The 17,265-nt window shown below is 47.2% G+C and overlaps 1 protein-coding gene across 5 annotated transcripts in view; it reads left to right on the forward strand.

Annotated features, from left to right (window-relative positions):
• LOC110090980 (protein EFR3 homolog A) overlaps positions 1 to 17,265 on the forward strand; it is a 44,807-nt gene that overhangs the window by 5,086 nt on the left and 22,456 nt on the right. For 2 of the 5 annotated variants that reach the window (XM_072999620.2, XM_078392088.1), the window contains 9 exons: positions 350 to 447; positions 4,207 to 4,283; positions 6,793 to 6,920; positions 7,255 to 7,405; positions 9,461 to 9,582; positions 9,997 to 10,146; positions 10,354 to 10,491; positions 12,542 to 12,620; positions 13,841 to 13,976. In XM_072999620.2, coding sequence (XP_072855721.2) covers positions 393 to 447; positions 4,207 to 4,283; positions 6,793 to 6,920; positions 7,255 to 7,405; positions 9,461 to 9,582; positions 9,997 to 10,146; positions 10,354 to 10,491; positions 12,542 to 12,620; positions 13,841 to 13,976 — 1,036 coding nt within the window. In that variant the 5' untranslated portion in view covers positions 350 to 392. Of the gene's footprint in view, positions 1 to 345; positions 448 to 4,206; positions 4,284 to 6,792; positions 6,921 to 7,254; positions 7,406 to 9,460; positions 9,583 to 9,996; positions 10,147 to 10,353; positions 10,492 to 12,541; positions 12,621 to 13,840; positions 13,977 to 17,265 lie in introns of all 5 variants that reach the window. The other 3 variants (XM_020814900.3, XM_020814901.3, XM_072999619.2) reach the window with 2 other exon arrangements.

Here is a 17,265-nt window from a genome sequence, read left to right on the forward strand (position 1 = left end):
TGTGTTTAAAAGCAAGAGTAATTCATCAGTTAAACTCTAGATCTTTAGGGTGAGGTGAGGTGCCTTTTGAAGGTTCCTGATCTCTGCATGCGCAGATCGCTGTGGGCATAGTTTGCAGTGAACATGGTTTGCAGTGAGCCAGTACTAAAGCCATTAAACTCTTGGCGTTGTATCAAAAGCGTCATGTAGAACCTGCAAACCCAGATGGTGACTGGAAGGCTCTACTGCTCTACCTTTCCTGGAATCTCATTTCTTTACTGCATATCCAACAGGAAAGAATTGCCAAAACATTTGAAAATGATAATGTGCGCACTCAGTTTTAACAGGACATCTTTCTTTTTTCCTGCAGTTTATCACATGGTGGAAAGTAGAGGCCATATCGTACCTCAACGATGCCTGGCAGTAAGTACCTCAAGCTGTCGATCGTGTGGGGTGGGAAAAAATCAGGTACTTGGATGGACAAGAGAAGATCCAGACATTGGGAAGAAATCTTTTCTGTAAAAATAGGGGCCAGTTGTGGTAAAGCACAATACGTCTCGGGAGAGGGAGCCCTGACTTCAGGTCTTGAGGCACTAGGATGATTGCAAGCCTTTTCAACCAGGCTCGTGGTAGAGGTTTGACATCAGCTCCTGTCTTGAATCCTACCACCAGCAGCAAAGCGTTATTTGTGGAGACTGGGTTTGAATCTCTGGCTGCTTTGTGAATATTTCGTAGTGAGCCACTGCAATTCCTGACCAAGCATAAACTGGTTGGCTTAAAATATGAGAATGCTAGCCGAAAAATACAGTAGATGCTTTTTTATTAAAATGTGGCTAATTCTTTTAGAACCAAGGGACATCGTAATAAAGAAACCAATCAAGACACACATATCCACAGTTAAATAAAAGTTTGATGGAGGTTGTACAATTTTAGAGCAGTTGTTCAAGGTCATGCACAATCCTTATATGTGTCTGTTATGATTAAATGTGTATAGAAATTGAATGCCCATTGGGAAACTTCCTGGCCAGGAGGACTAAAGTAGCAAGAATTCTTGCTCCTGGCCCCCCATGCCAGAATATATGGCCGTGGTTGCCCACCCCACCCTGAATCATTAGTTCCCCAAGTTTAGAAACATTTCTGAGTCTCCAAGCTAGTCAGAAACAGTTCCTCGCTTTCAAAGAGAGAATCCCACTTGAAGTGAGTGGCAGCCTGTTTTTGTTTTTCAAATACACAGACTCCTTAGAAATGTGAAAATTGTTTCTGTTTGAGTGTTTCGGAAATATTTGGTCTCTGTCACGCACAAAGCCATTCTTTTGGGCGAGTCCCGTAGCCTTTCCTTCCGTCGGCCATCGTGCAGAAAGCTCTCCTCTCGTAAGTGCCATTTCCAAGTGCCAGCAGGGCTGACTGCGCATCACCTCCTGCTTGGAAGTGAGGGAGATATTTTCGTGTAACAGAGAGTGGCATGACATTGAATAGCCGGTAAATGCAACATTAGCACAAGTTTGGAAGGCTCAAGTGTGTGTGGCCGCAATGGAGTTTGAAGGTCATTTGAGGCGAACTTGCACAGATGGTTTACTTTACCGAAAACTTCGATTCAGCACAGTGAATAATTCATACCCTCGGAGTGTTCAGTCCTGATCTCTGCCAGGACTAGCAGTCATCCTAGTAGATTGACTAAACGTATATACCCGTGCTCTGCCAATGGGGCTGTCCATATTTCTTGAGTCCTCTGTGACCTCAGAGTACTGCAAGATGTATATACTCTGCAGATGGTGAGAAGCACGTGGAGGAGGAAAAGAGGGGCCATCGGGCTGTCCCGTGGTGACCTCTGCAGTGCTTCTGCAGCCTTGCTGTTCAAGTCACTTTCGTTCATCAAAATGCCCGTCTCTGATGATGGTTGCTTTGAAGTTGCCACCACTAGCTTTTGCTGTCACATGTAATGCAGCATTTTCTTCTAGTCTGGCCAACAGCATAAGGTGATACCAAAAGTTTTGGTAATGTGCACATTATGATTTGAGAATGGATACCCAATGTGATGCAGTGGATAAAGTGATGGACCAGGACTCAGGAGGCTTGGTTGGGATCCCTACTCAGGTGTGGCAACTCACAGGGGGAGTAGAACTGGTAAAACTACTCTTTAAATATCTCACTTCCCTTGGATGTCTCACTCGGGTCACTGTAACTCAGTTCCAGCTTCGCAGCACATCACACCTGGAGAGTTTTCCCTTAAAAGTTAGTATGCAAATTTTTTAAGGAGCTGAAAAATATCTGACCTTCATTTAGAAGTCAGATAAGAAATTTCTCTTTAAGCAATTCAAAGACCAGCTGTGAGCTAGTTGCAGTTTTTTTCCTTTATTCTCATTTAGCTGTAAATATTTTAAGCTATGCATCTGTAGATGTTTTCATTTAGAACACCTTGTTTCTCTGGTCTGCATCTGATTGCCAAGACGGAGTTACCTGCACGTCCGAAGGACCCCCCACGTGGGGCCGCGGGGCCTCCTTTCTTTCCAAGGACACGTCTTTGTGCAGGGAACTGGATATGTGGTGTTCTCGTGTGTGTCGGGTGCCTCGGTGTTGATGTCACAGGCAGATAGGTGAGCGTTTGTTGCCTGCATGGAATTAGGCGTTGCTAAGCTTGGGTTGCGAAGAGACAGGAAGGTGGCCAGGAGAGATCGCTGCAGAACGGTAGAGAGCTGCGTGGAGCTGGGAAGAGCAGGATGAAGACGTACGTGGCTGTTCCAGTTACTGAGCAGGAGGAATCCTATGATTACAATCCTGAATGGGAGCCTGGCGTATGTGTGTGTTTTGGTAGGTGGCTTCTTCTGGCCTTCTCCTCCCCACTCCCACCTCCTCATTTTTATGTTCACGAGAGAGTAGAGTACAACTTCCCCCAGAGAGGCTGGGCAGGAACTCTTAGGAATTAAAGCTTAATTAACGCTTTCACTTTATATGGCTAAATTGAAAAAGGAAAAGAAAAGAAACTTGTTATTCCTGGAAAGCATTAGAAGAAAATCATGTGCCTTTTAAAGAAATGTTGACGTGAATCTTTTTTTACAATTTTCACATGGATGAACGGTCTTGTGCATTTTACTTCACGTGTAATTTCAGCCTCTTTTGCCTGTTTCCTTCTTCATGTTTCTCCAGACACATACTCTCCAGGTATATGCGTGCTCTTAACTGTGTGGACTAGTTGCTGTGTGCTCCCATATACCATTGACCTTGGTGTTTTTTTGGTTGGTAGACTAGATGCTTTCTGTGTTTGATAGAGCATCTTGATGCTTCTGCTACGTACTGTCTCTTGTCTAGAACTCTTAGAAACGGGACTATTGGAAACCTGGTTTTGTTTAAACCACAAGGTAGGAATGTGCAAAGGAAAGGGAGCGTAGCATGCACTTTAAGGTTAACATCTTTAGAATTATTTATTTATTTGTTGTTTATTTAAAATATTTTTGCCCCTCCTTTCTCCTTGAAAAGGTGGCTTACAGCATTGAAAGACAATATTTGAAGTTGAAAACAATGAGTATATAACAGTGGTTAACAGCATTAATAGATAATATTTAAAGCTAAAAGCAATGAGTTATTAATGACTTCCATTATTAAAAGGCAATCAGTATGCAGTTTTTTAAAAAATGCTTGCTGACCTCACATTCCTGCAGATATCCTTGCAGTAGTTTGATTTACAGTGCTGTTTATTCAAATAACCACTCTCTCTCTCTCTCTCTCTCTGTGTGTGTGTGTGTGTGTGTGTGTGTGTGTGCATCATGGCTTTTTTTTCCTAAAGCAGGAGCTACATTTGTAAACATGGGCTTAGGTATCCGTGGATGTGAATCTTCATCACATTCTCCCTTTGGAAGCACATTTCTAAGCATGTTAAAAGTCTGCCTTTCTTGATCTGAAATGTATTTAAAGCTGCACTTTGTTCTCCATATTGCTGTGATCAGGAATCCAGGGTCTGGAACACCTGGAGAGAAATCTAGTCCCTGAATTTCCACATATTTGCACCAATAACTGTATATTTAGTTCTTCCTTCTTTTATTTCCACCCTCAAAATTGTGATTAAAATCCTTGAGCTTACCACATATTTGAGTAACTTCCTAACAAAAATAGATATATATGCCACAAACTGGAATTAATGGATATTACTAGCATTCCGTTAGTGGGGGGTTGTTTATTAAGTAAAGCCCCTAACTCTCAAGAAGCCTGCTTTCATTGTGGTTGTGTTTGCAGGAGTCTGTTGCTGTTGTGCTGCCTTGCGCCCTCGTTACAAGCGGCTGGTGGATAACATCTTCCCCGAAGATCCCAAGGTAAGCAGCGATTTGTGCCCTTACATGCATCTCTGGAGTTGTTTGTAATGGTAAATGTTGGCTTTGCACCTCCAAATTGTGACTCGGGTGTGCATAAGTATATGCACACACATCATATACATGGTACATTCTAATATATTGTACTGTATCTAAATATCTACTGTACCTAAAGTTTTTGGACTAACAATCAGCCTGAAGAAAACACAAGTCATGGGCCAGGGCGTGGACTCACCTCCTTCTATTACCATCTCCACACAAGAATTGGAGGTTGTTCATGACTTTGTGTACCTCGGCTCAACCATCTCTGACACCCTCTCTCTAGATGTCGAGTTGGATAAATGCATTGGCAAAGCAGCCACCATGTTCTCTAGACTCACAAAGAGAGTATGGCTCAATAAGAAGCTGACAGCATACACCAAGATCCAGGTCTATAGAGCCTGTGTCCTGAGCATACTCCTGTACTGCAGTGAGTCCTGGACCCTTCATGCACGGCAGGAGAGAAAGCTGAACACGTTCCATATGCGCTGCCTCTGACGTATTTCTGGTATCACCTGGCAAGACAAAGTTCCAAATAGAGTAGTCCTAGATCAAGCTCGAATTTCTAGCATGTATACACTACTGAAACAGCGACGCCTACGCTGGCTCGGGCATGTTGTGAGAATGGCTGATGGTCGGATTCCAAAGGATCTCCTGTATGGAGAACTAGTGCAGGGAAAGCACCCCAAAGGGAGACCGCAGCTGCGATACAAGGATATCTGCAAGCGGGATCTGAAGGCCTTGGAAATGGATCTCAACAGATGGGAAACCCTGACATTGGAGTGTTCAGCCTGGCGGCATGCGGTGCATCACGGCCTCTCCCAATTTGAAGAGACCCTCGCCCAGCAGGCTGAGACAAAGAGGCAGTCATGAAAGCAGCAAAATCAGGGAGCTAGACGGGGGTACAGATTGTATTTGTCCTAAGTGTGGAAGGGATTGTCACTCTTGAATTGGCCTCCTCAGCCACACTAGACGCTGTTCCAAGTCCTCCATACAGAGCACGATACCATAGTCTCTCGAGACTGAAGGATGCCTATGATGATGATTTATATAAAATGTGTACTGTCCTTAAACTTGGCATTTCCCGTTTCAACAAAACTTTCTCAGAGCACTAAGAAATTGACAGCCTTCCGAACTGCAGTAAATGAAAATCAGCTTTCATCCTTCTTCCAGAGTCTCCAAAACTTTGCTGCACGTAGAAGGCACAGGCCTGCTGAAGGACAGGAAATAATCAACCCACTGAGCAGACTGTTTCAGAGTCAAGGAGCAGCCACAGAAGCGCCCGTTGATCCTGACGGCTTCTGTCCATGCTGCAACCCGTGGATGCATGCAGAGTGTGGCTGGCTGCAGGAAATCCACTGGGCTTTCCCTTGGAGGGGGGGTGTTTCTGTTGAGGGCACTTGCATTGGTATGCTTTGTTAATAACCAATGTTTAGGTTTTACTTTATTATAATTGTATATTTTTTGTTGTTAGCCGCTCAGAGTGGTATAAATATACCAGATGGGCGGGATATAAATCAAATAAATAAATAAATAAATAAATTATCCCAGCAACCATTCAATGGTTGCACACACGGCACACTCATGCCTCCCGGGGCTTCAACTGCAGTTGTTAATGCTGTGTGGAATGTAGCTGCCCACGTGTCCTGGGCTCTGAAGGAGTCATGTGTCCAACATCCTGAAAGAGGAGTGGCACAGGTCTTTCTCCCAAGCCCTGCCCCTGGAATTTTTTGAAAGGTTGAATTTTAGTCCTCCTTACTTGGAAACCCAGCGCCTCTTCTACAATATCATTTAAGCCCAGGAGCAGTTGGGTAGCCCTTTAAGACTATGGGGCAAACCTCCGAAGTTTAGGAACTTGAACAGAACTGTACTTGCCTGTCATTTATTATTACCACCAACACATGTTATTTCCCAGAAATCTTAGGCAGGTGATGACCATGGCAGTAGCCTTGACCTCGTCCTTTTGTCTTCTTCAGCTTCTGTCCAGGATGGCAAAATACCAGTTTTGGTCAGGTTACTGAAATAAAAGGCACACCAATTTGGCTGATGGCCGGACTTGACCTCCCCTTCATTGTGGTATCCCCTCTGTCCCCGAAAATGAGAGAAAAGAGAGACTGAGAGCAGGACTGCTGAAATGGCATTTCTTGCCCAGTAGGATTTCTATATCTGGGGCGGGGGGGGAGGGTGTTGGTCCCAAGCCCCCAGCGAAAGCTGAAAACCTGTGGATAATAGTGAACGCTATACATGGCGTGGTCTCTGTCTCTTTCTTCAGTCCAGTTCTGATAACTACGTTATTGAAACACATATTTTTGGCAGTTTTATTATTTTTAATATTTTTCAGACAGTGGATAAGTGAACCTACAGATACTACAGATCCTGCATGTACAGGGGGTCCTTGTTTTATTTGCATTTATTAAAAAAAACTATAGATTGCCTTTGTAACAAAATCATTTTCTTCTGCAACTCCCCTTAGGATGGCCTTGTCAAAGCAGATATGGAGAAGCTGACCTTCTATGCCGTCTCTGCCCCAGAGAAGCTGGATCGGATTGGTGCCTATTTAGCAGAGAGGCTGAGCCGGGATGTTGTCAGGCACCGTGATGGGTGAGATGCCCAATACTTGTCTTGCCTCCTTCAAATGTGGCCGCTTACTTTCCCTCTGGCTGCATCAGTCGTTTTTCACATTGGCTTCTGGCAGGAAACAACTTGCCTCCCCTCCGCTGGCTGATCAGAACAGCGACCCAAGTCAGCAACCAGCGTGGGTGGGTGGTAGTGTTTGCCAAGGGGAAAGAGGTGGTTGCCAAGCTGCGGGCCATGAACGCAGATGCCGCTGTGCCCGCCCGCCCGCCGGCCGCCAGTAGGGTTTGGGGACTCGTGTGCTTTGTGGACGGAGGTGGAAGAGTCTCGTTTTGCAAAGGCATCTCCTCTCTGCTCTCAGGCACGTCTTCATTGCGATGGAGGCCCTGGACCAGCTCTTAATGGCCTGCCATTCCCAGAGCATCAAGCCCTTTGTGGAGAGCTTTCTCCACATGGTCGCTAAGCTGTTGGAGTCTGGAGAGCCTCGGCTTCAGGTCTTGGGGACCAACTCGGTGAGTGAACTCTCTTGGGGCCCCTCCTTCCACTGGGGTCTCCCACATGCAGAGGAGTCTGGGTCCCCCCCCCATATCCCTGATAAGGGGTTCCAGGAACCTCTGCAAAGGAGGGGGGCATCGTTACCCTCCCCCTGCGTTTTGTATGTTCCTGTGCTACCTACTGCAAGGCCTAGAAACTTGATTCTGTGCCTTTCTCTGCAGACCCCTGCCTGTCTTTAAATAGACATAATTTGCTGAGCGAAACTTCTTTCTTTCTTTCTTTCTTTCTTTCTTTCTTTCTTTCTTTCTTTCTTTCCTTACTTACTTACTTACTTACTTACTTACTTACTTACTTACTTACTTACTTACTTACTTACTTACTTACTTACTTACTTACTTACTTACTTACTTACTTACAATTATTTTTAACCACGCCATTATCAGTGGTCTCTCAGCGACATGCAACAATATTAAAACTTTAAAAACATTAAAACTATTAAAATAGGCAAGATTATAATATCCTATATTAAAACATTAATATTAATAAATCCTGCTGCTCATACGGCCAGCTAAAGGATACTATTTAATTAAAATGCTGGCTAAACAGAAAGGTCCTTGCCTGGTGCTGAAAAGCCAAAAGTGTCGGAGCCAGGTAGCTCTCAATAGGGAGGGCGTTCCAAAGTTGGGGGGCAACCGCCGAGAAGGCCCTATTTCAACAGGCCACCCCCCTCACCTCTTTCAGGGACGGCCCCTTCAGAAGAGCCTCCTGGCCTGATCTTAGAGGACGGGCAGGCTCGTATGGAAACCTGTTGTCTTTACTTCCTTGTCCCTGCTGCATTTGAAATGAGCCCTGACTTTTGCAGCCTACCTGTCACGCTGCTACCTGTGATACAGTTTCCCAGTAACAGGACCCAGCTTCCATGTTTCCCAAAGGCTGCATTAGGCAGCTCTGGATTGCTCTGGTCGGTCTGTGAGCATCTCATATGGAGCCGAGCGTTTGAGACTGAGCAGGGCTTAAGAGCACAGGAGCTCTACAGGAGCCAAGCAGGTGGTGGGGCAGGTCTGAGAATAATACAGCTTGTGGGGAGCCCAGGTTGGTTCAGCTCTCGTGTTGTTGCGTCAGAGATGCTCAGGCCTCCCTTGGGTTCTGTTTAAAAACATTTGTATCCTGACTTTTCATTTCAAAGAGATTTCCAAGGCAGCTACTGAAAAAAACCATAATGGAACAAAATAGCTTTTGAGAATACATTGAACAAAATATCATTTAAAATGCAACAAAGCCAATATGCCAGGTCTGTAAAACATCTAAATGTTTTTAAAATGCTAAGAGAATAAAAACAACCAGTTAGTAGTAATGTTTTAAGACAACAGTAAAGTCCAACTTCATTGCTTATTCGAACACCAAGAACATGAAATTTTGTACCGAAGGTGCCTGGTGGACATTTCTGAAGGATGTGCCACAATTAAGGATGCAGTTGCAGGAAAGGTTTTTTTTCTGCTCATTACCCATCTATCCTCTAAAGGCGAAGTATCCGTAGAAAGTTCTCTGGAGAAGACCTCACAACTGGGGTGGGCTTATATAGCAGTAGGCAAGTAGATCACCAGGACTCTGCCTCCCGCCCCAACCTGGCAAATCCTCGATATACAAAGAGCCCATTTCATGGGCTTGCATTTGTAAGGTGAAACCTGGCGCCTGCCCTCTTTGCTGCCATGGCTTTTATCTGCCTCTGGGTAGGACCTTTAGGGAAGACTCTCCTCTTGGGAAGCCTCACGTCTCAACGGTTCCGCCCAAGAGCCAAATGCAGAGAAGAAAACTTGCCAAGAATTCTTTTTTAAAATGTCAGCAGGGACCACAGAGGAGTCATTCCGTGTTCCGTTCCACCTCTGTTGTGTTCTTTAGAAACTGTAAAATGCTTTCTGTTTTCTTATGGGTTTTTTTTTGGGGGGGGGGGAGATTTTAAGCATGGTTGGGAAATACTGCATTTTGGGACTGGGCGGTATTAAGCAGATCAGATCATTTGCTTGCTCTGAAGCTGACTGTGGTCCTGCTCCTTTGTCCCTCCTCTGCTTCAGTTCGTTAAGTTTGCGAACATCGAGGAGGATACGCCTTCCTATCACCGCCGCTATGACTTCTTCGTGTCTCGCTTCAGTGCCATGTGTCACTCCTGCCATAGCGACCCAGAGATAAGGAATGAGTAAGTGGCAGAATACCTGGGGTCGGGTGGGAGTGCTTTCTGGGAGAGCCGTTTCCTAAACCACCTGGCTGTTGAGGTCACGTGTGATGACCAGGCCAGGAGTCTTCCTTGACGAATATTTGGCCACAGATCCACAGGCCAGCGAATTCAGTGCTTGCAAATGAAGTGGAGGAACAGCTGGTTCAGAGGCGTGGAGAAAGCCGGGGTGGCGGCGCAGCTCCTCGTACCTCTGCGCGCAACCTGGATCGTTCTCCTGTAGCTTCATCCAACCAGAGTCTGTGTGGAAGGCATTTTTCCCCCTGAGATTTGTCAGCTCAGCTGCTTGTGGGTGGAGGACATTTCCAGGATGTCTGTTCCCCAGCCATTTCCCCTCTCTCTCTTTTTTAAAAATAATGTCATTGCTTTTCCTGTCAGGATCCGGATTGCTGGCATCCGGGGCATCCAGGGGGTGGTTCGCAAAACAGTGAACGATGAGCTCCGAGCCACCATCTGGGAGCCTCAGCACATGGACAAGATTGTTCCCTCATTGCTTTTTAACATGCAGAAGCTAGAAGATGTGGACAGGTGTGTTTGTCCCCCAGCAGACCTCGGCCCTTCCTTCCCTCTCCCCACAACCCTGTTGTCTCACTTCTAACCTGGGAGCCAAAGAGTTGCAACTCGGAGGGGAGGAGGTTTCCTGCTGGAGGTTAACGGTTGGCTGTGAAGCCACAGGGGTAGGATTTCCACCTGGCAGTCCCATCCAAGTTCTGTACTGTATATGTTCTGTTCCAGCCGAATTGGGCTGCCTTCCTCCCCGACAGGAGGCGACAAAGAGGAAAATCCGGCCGTGCTAGCGGAGAACTGCTTCAGGGAGCTGCTCGGTCGTGCTACCTACGGGAACATGAATCATGCTGTCAGACCGGTCTTTGCGTAAGTAGCGAGTCTTTGAAACCTTCCAGATTTGGCACCGGGGGGGGGGGGAGCAATTCCATCCTGCTTTTAAATCACCTGTACCTGCTAGCTGGAAAACAGCCCAAAATATGTGTTCATTCTAAATGACAGAAGGCAGGTGTCTGGATTAACGGCTTGTGCCGCAGGGAGGAGCCTTCCCTTGCCACTGCAAGGCGAATCTGAGCTTCGAACAAACAGCCCAGCTCAGCTGTACGGCAAGGCTGAGGAGGCGGTGGCCCTCCAGAATCCCCAGCTAGCATGGCCAATATGAAGGGATCATCAACGTTCTAGTCCCAATTATCTTGAAAGCCAAACGCTCCCCTCTCCCTCGCCTCCCTTAATGTCAAGGAAAAGGAGATATGGTTGTTTGCTGCCTGAGTTTCCTAGAAGGAAGGGAGGACACAGAAGGAATACATCTCCACAGAGAACATGCCTTGCTTCCAGCACGTTTCCAGGTCCTTGTCAGCTCTGATACTTCAGAGCCAGGACTCCTGTGGGTCCGCGGGTGCTCAGAGCAACGATCCCCATGGGCGACAGGCCTAGCCAGAGAATCTGGTTGCTCCTCAGGATCCCTTACAGCTACCCAGCGGATTAGAGAAGAGGTGCTGGGAAAGCCAAGGGCTTCCATGCTTTTCGAAGCCAGGAGAGAAGGCATGTAGCAGCAACCCTTTTCTCAAGAGTAGACTGTTTTTGGAGAGGACAGGAGGAGAGGATGGTGGGAAATCCACGGAGGCAAAGGGCAACCTACGTATAGGGCGAGGAGAGCAGGAGTGCGGCTGCCAACATGTTTAAATCCTTGGCAAAGGTGCTAACGGCCTGGAGACTTCTCCCAAGCTTGCTGTTTCTGCTTGACTTAATGCCAGGCGATCTTCCCCTTGGTTTCCATGGGTGCGTTTGCAGAAGCTCTTCATATTTTCCACTCTAGTCCTCTTGTGGCAGATACTCAGATGCATCCAGGTCTTTCTAATTAGCAGTTCTGGGTGTTTTGGAAAAAGCAAGTCTTGGCTTTTGAGATCGATTACCCAGGGAAGGCTGGTCTGGAGTCTGAACGTATCACCAGTCATTTCAAAGACTCTGCGGGTCCCTCTGGCCTAAGACCCTTTTCTCAAAAGGAGATGAGGAAATCTTTTTCCACGTTTGGGGGTCGTAGGGGTCCCGTGAGCTTGTGCACATATGGGTCAAAGGGTGGATTGGTTCTGGTTCTTGAGCCGTCCCCTTTCCTAGATTAGTAGAATGCTGTAAATTGCATGCATTTTTGAAAGATGGTAAGTACATTTATTTATTTTATCCCTTTTTCCTTTAAAAGCTCCCAAGAGGGGTACCTGTTTTTTTCATCTGAAGATCTGTTCATGTTCTAGAAGCGTGTATAGGGCTTTAGTCCTTTCATGATCACTGCCTACAATTATTTTGGAAAAGAAGGCTATACAATCAGTCTCTGCTCATAACTGTCATAATAGAGACCTCTTCTGTATTTCTGCACAGTGTGAAAAAGACTGCAAGAAGCACCTTTAAAAGCCCATGGCTGAAATCCTGTTAGTATTCTTTGCATTGCATAAGGCTGATGACATCAGCAATTTTTCAGAAATTAAAACATTTCTGACTTCTACACCAAAGATCCTGATGCCCAAGATTCCAGCCCGTGTCATCTTGTAGCAGCTATTTACGGTTTTGTGCCAGTTGCAACCCCATTTTGGGAAGGAGCAAGGGAGATGAAAAACAAGAGGGCTGGAGTTTTCAGAACATGTGTGCTGTCCCTCTGCCCACCATCCCGGGGATTCCAAAGCCATGGAACCCTTGAGTTTTCCGTTGATGCTGTGGGGAGGGGAGATGAACAGTCTCCTGTGCTTGCTCGGTCTTTAGAAATGGGGAGGGGCGGTCTTTTAACATTTGCCAGGATTTATTTTTCAAAAAAAAACCAAAAGGTCCTTGCCCTAGCAGCTTGCTTTGGGCAGCCTTTCACAATTAAGCGTTGAGATTACATATAACCATTTGAGGTTTAATAAATAACAATGATGGTTTGTTCTAACAGACATCTGGACCATCACAAACTGTGGGACCCCAATGAGTTTGCTGTCCATTGCTTCAAAATCATCATGTACTCCATCCAGGTAAGTTTACTTTCCACTTGCTCTGTAATCCGACCAAGGGGGTTTAGTGGCCCTGACATCAGAATGTCCCCGTCATGCGGGGTTGTAAAGCCGAAGGAAAAGAAATGACCTGAAATGGTCTCTCCATTTTTCCTGTTGCTGCTAGGGGGATTCATCCTTAGCTTCTCTGGGCCATACACCGTTCAGTTCTGTCCAGTTTGCTTGGACAGCGGATGATGCCATGGGTCCACAGAGGACTCTTAAGTTAGTTTTGAGGGTCCTTCTCCCTCTCCTCAAGGTCTTCTGTTTCTGGCTGAATTCTTTGCCATTGGGTCAGGCTTCCCATTTGGCTTGCGCTTGCTTACAGTTTTTGGATGTATTAATGCCTCAAGTGGACCGTTGTTCTAGATTTTTCGTGACCTATTTCTATTAATGGCTGAAAGTTAATTTTAAATAAATTAACTTTCAGTCATACCTAGAATCTGAAATTTCACCAAGCAGTTTTCCTAAAGCAAAACACAGTCATTTCTCGCTGTATCTCTCAGAAAGGAATTTTTCTTTTTCCCTGATAATGGGGCCCGTGGTTTGTCATACAAGGTTTTATCACCGTTTTAAGAAGACAGCGCCTTCCATTTCTTTTGGTTCTCTTCCTTGAACCCACACCACCTTTTCCTGCTCCCCCGCCAAGCGTCATGTACTGTGAACGGCCATCCTCACTTCATGATGTTCTTTCTTCCAGCTCTGTTTCCTTCCTCGGAGGGCCGCTTGTAAATCCACTTGGCAGAACAGAAGCACCTACCTGGTGCTGTGTGAATGCGTGCTGAGTGTTAGCAGTTTGTGATGACTTAACAATGAGCCATAAAGTAGAGAGAGGAAGGCCTGGAAGAAAAAAACCACAGAAAAATTGGGGGGGGGACCCAGCCCCCCCATTTTTTCCAAAGCCCTTTTTGTTTTTTTCCCCCAGAAAAATTGGAAAAAATATGGAGTGTAGAATATGTTCTTTTACAATGATAAATAATATGTATATGACATGGTATTCAAACTGTATAACATGAAGACCTTAAGGAAAGATTCCTGAGACTTTATGCATTTAAGTTCTCTCTAGAGATGTAAAATCTCCCAAAATATCCATTTTTGTGTTAGAAATTTTACATCTCTAGCCCCAAGGCAGGGAGGCTCAGTTATGAAGCCACTACTTGAATTGCAAAGCACCAAAAGGCTGTGTCCCCTTCTGCTTCCAGGCCCAGTATTCCCATCATGTGATCCAGGAAATCCTGGGGCACCTGGACAGCTGTAAGCGAGACTCTCCCCGCGTTCGCGCCGGCATCATCCAGGTCCTTCTAGAGGCCGTGGCCATTGCTGCTAAAGGATCCATCGGTGAGTCTCGTTTATTCTTCTGGAACCGGAGGGCTTGGGAGCAACGCGACTCTGTGGTTTGGGGAACATGCGAATAGGTCGTGTCAATGTGAGTTGCCTTCTGTCCCAGTACTTTATTTTAGCTCCAGGTGGAGAGCACCGGCTCTATTCTGAGCCTAGAGTCTCTGTTTTGAACTGCAGCTCCTTTGCGCCTGTCACTGGGCTGTGACAGGAAGGAGCTCGAATAAACAAAGGTGTGATGAGGCAGCAGGTTTTTAGGAGGAGGCCATTTGCTCCTTGGGCAAGAATTCTTGAAGCAGTGCTCAGAGTCTGGAAGGACCGGTGACTGATGATGGCAGCAGACATAAAATGCAGGCTGTGGTGAGCTCAGGCCTCGAGATGAGCCCTGGCAGAAAGTTGGATTTCCAAAATAAGAAGACGACCAGCATCAGGGAGTTCAGTGAGATCTTAAAGGAAGAGGGACATGCCATGCCTGGAAAGGAAGGAGAGTGGAGGCAGATGGTTGGATAAATCTGGGGACAAGGCCACGGAGTCTTGGGAAAAGCCCTTTCGTGACCATGTGTTATGTCAGATCACGGCCAAGAGGGAAGAAGACTGGGGTGCTCGATACCAAAATGGTAAGTACAGCCACACCTTTTTAAGGGAACATTGCTAACAGTGCTGGCTGCAAGGCAGGAATTCCATGCTGATGGTTGCTGTGAGCTCTCTTTATCGGGCTTTTAAAATGTGAGACCAACTCTAAAACAGAAATTTTCTCTAGCTTGCCTACTTAGGAATGTGAAATTGGGATGTGATGGAATCGCTGGCCTGTTGATGCGCCCGCTGCTGGTTGGTTTTTACAGGGATTTCCGGGTGGTAACAAATGGCCCTTTTTTGCTCCAGAGTCTGACCTGTGTGCACTTATGTATAGCTTCTCATTTAGCGTTTCTGTCTGACCAACTGAATAAGAGTAACAGGGAAGCGGCAAAAGGGAGATTGATCTTCCTTGGTGATTCTGTTTGAGGTTTTGGGATGGATTTAAGGTGACAAGGGTGGGAAAAGGGAATGGGAAAAGGTCACCAACCGGTGTGAGCAAAGGTGAGGTGGAGCGAAGGAAGAAGCCCTCAGGTGTCAGGAACTCCTTGTTCATCTCCTGCCAGAGGTTGGACAGAGCAGCTCTAGACAAGGCTGCTGCTTTGCATCTGTTGCAATGAGGGGAGAATGTGAAGGAGAGGAGACCTGGCAGAAATCCCAGGGAGAATTCCAATTTAGTGAGCACTTTGGCTTTTCACCGCTTCCGTTCTTGAGTTGCCAAGAGGAAGGCACGCCGTGTGCCAGTCAGTCTCAGACGGTCGGAAAGAGGCCCAGTCAGCAAACACCACAAAGTTGGGACGAAGTCAAAGGAAAAGGCCATCTCAGGCCCTTGGATCTCTGTGTTTCGGAATGCTGGCTCTCTCCAGAGCCCAAGGAACGATATAAAAGAAAAGGCAAGAAAAATCAATTTCAGGTGGCTAGTGGACCTCTGGAGCAAAGGCCACTAGGGTTTAAAGGGAAAATATGGCAGTCCTTGGCTTGGGATTGTTAAACAAGTGCCGAACAAGGTTGCGATGTGTCAGTGAGGATTCTTGGAGGGACAAGATTCCTAACATTGCAGGGTCTTTGAAGCCCTGCCTGTCCTGGGCTTAATGATCAGGATAGTCGCTCTCCAGAGACTTGACTGGGGAGGGAAGGCTTTGTTCCTGATGTGACTCTTGATCTTCAGTCAGGGTCTTTCTTGGATAGGTGGGGAAGGTTTGACCTTGTGCCTTTTTTGCCATCTAAGCTCTGATTAAAGAGACGGGGTCTTCCATTAATATGTGAGTGGAATTAGTCCCGAGCCAGACAGATGGTTCTTTTGAGGTCCATACCAAGGGCACTCTGAACTTTTAGGAGATAAACAAAAAAGTGGGATGGTCAGGGAGAGCCAACGGGGGGGGGGGACGTAGATCGTGCACCGGACCTGGAGAGACCTCAGTTCAAGTCTCTGCTTGGCCGTGGAAAGTGGCCTGGGGGCAGTTAGGGCAAAAATACTCCGAGAACTTGGAAATGCCACCAGAGTTACCCTCTGCTGGAATCGGTCGAATGGCACAAAACACACACACATGTGCAAGGGATTTTTTTAGGCAGAGGAAACCAAAAAGGCCATTAACTTAGTCAGACATTCTTGTAAAATAGGGCCAGGCATGTCTGGAAAGGAAGACTTCTCCAGGAACCCTGTGCATGCGTGCGTCTTCCTGTCCCTCCGCCTGTGTTCCTGCCCAGCCTCTGGGCCCACTGAAGCGGCTCCCTCCCTTCGGCCCTGGAGTTCTGCTTTTGGCCATACCTCCCCATCACTTCTCTTTTGTGGCTGGGACAGACGTCTTCCCCTGCGGACGATGCCTGTGTGAATGGGACCCCTTTGTCTTGGGTGGTTCAGCCGATACAGACCCCCCTGTCCCATTCCTTAGTGGCTCACCAGGGCACAGGGGCCAACAGGCTGTGTGGTCCAGACCCTTTTACTGGTATTGTAGTTCCAGCGTTAGAGATCTCTTAGTAGCCGGAGGCAACAATGCTTGCTCCATTCTACCGCGTGGCAGTGAGGTGGTCCTTTCTGTACTATTCATACTGCTCATCCTCTTCCGGGGACATCAGGGCCAGGGAGCCTGTAGTCCCCCCCCCCCCGATGTTGCTGGGTTCCTATCACCCATAGCTGACCTAGCCAGGGGTGAGGGAGGAGAGCCCAACCCTTTCTGGGTGTTTGCCTGTAGACTCTTGCGCCAGTGGCATTGGCCGGCACTTCCACAGTTGACCCACGTGTCCCCCACCAACCTCAGCATCCTCTGTGATGTGCCAAGGCTCCGCGTGCAGATTGGGCCGACGTTCTCCTCTTTGCCCAGAGCATGTTCCTCTACAAGCGGAAGAGCTGCAGCCGCGTAGGCAGCCTGGTGCCCTGGGCCCAGCTCGGCTGGGGACTCCCTGCCACGTACGTGAGGACTCGGTCCACGTAGGAGCCGCCGAAGCCTCCCTCCCCAGAGAGGTGGGAAGGAGGGGCCTTGGTGTGGACAGGTGCCCTGTGCCACTCCCCCCCCCCCCATGGAGGCCTCCAGGCAAGGTTTTGGGCTCCGTGGAAGCCTCCGTTTCAGATTTGCCGGTGCTTCTGGCTTTTGACCCAGTGAAGACTCCTCGTCCCAGAAATGTTCGTGGGTGGGTCGGCGGGCATCTTCAGGTCCTGATGGCACCATTTGTTTTGATTTGCCACCCAACTTTGGACATTTGGGGTTTAATGCTTTTT

This window comes from Pogona vitticeps, chromosome 4, assembly GCF_051106095.1.
Source record: "Pogona vitticeps strain Pit_001003342236 chromosome 4, PviZW2.1, whole genome shotgun sequence".
Lineage (NCBI taxonomy): Eukaryota > Metazoa > Chordata > Lepidosauria > Squamata > Agamidae > Pogona > Pogona vitticeps.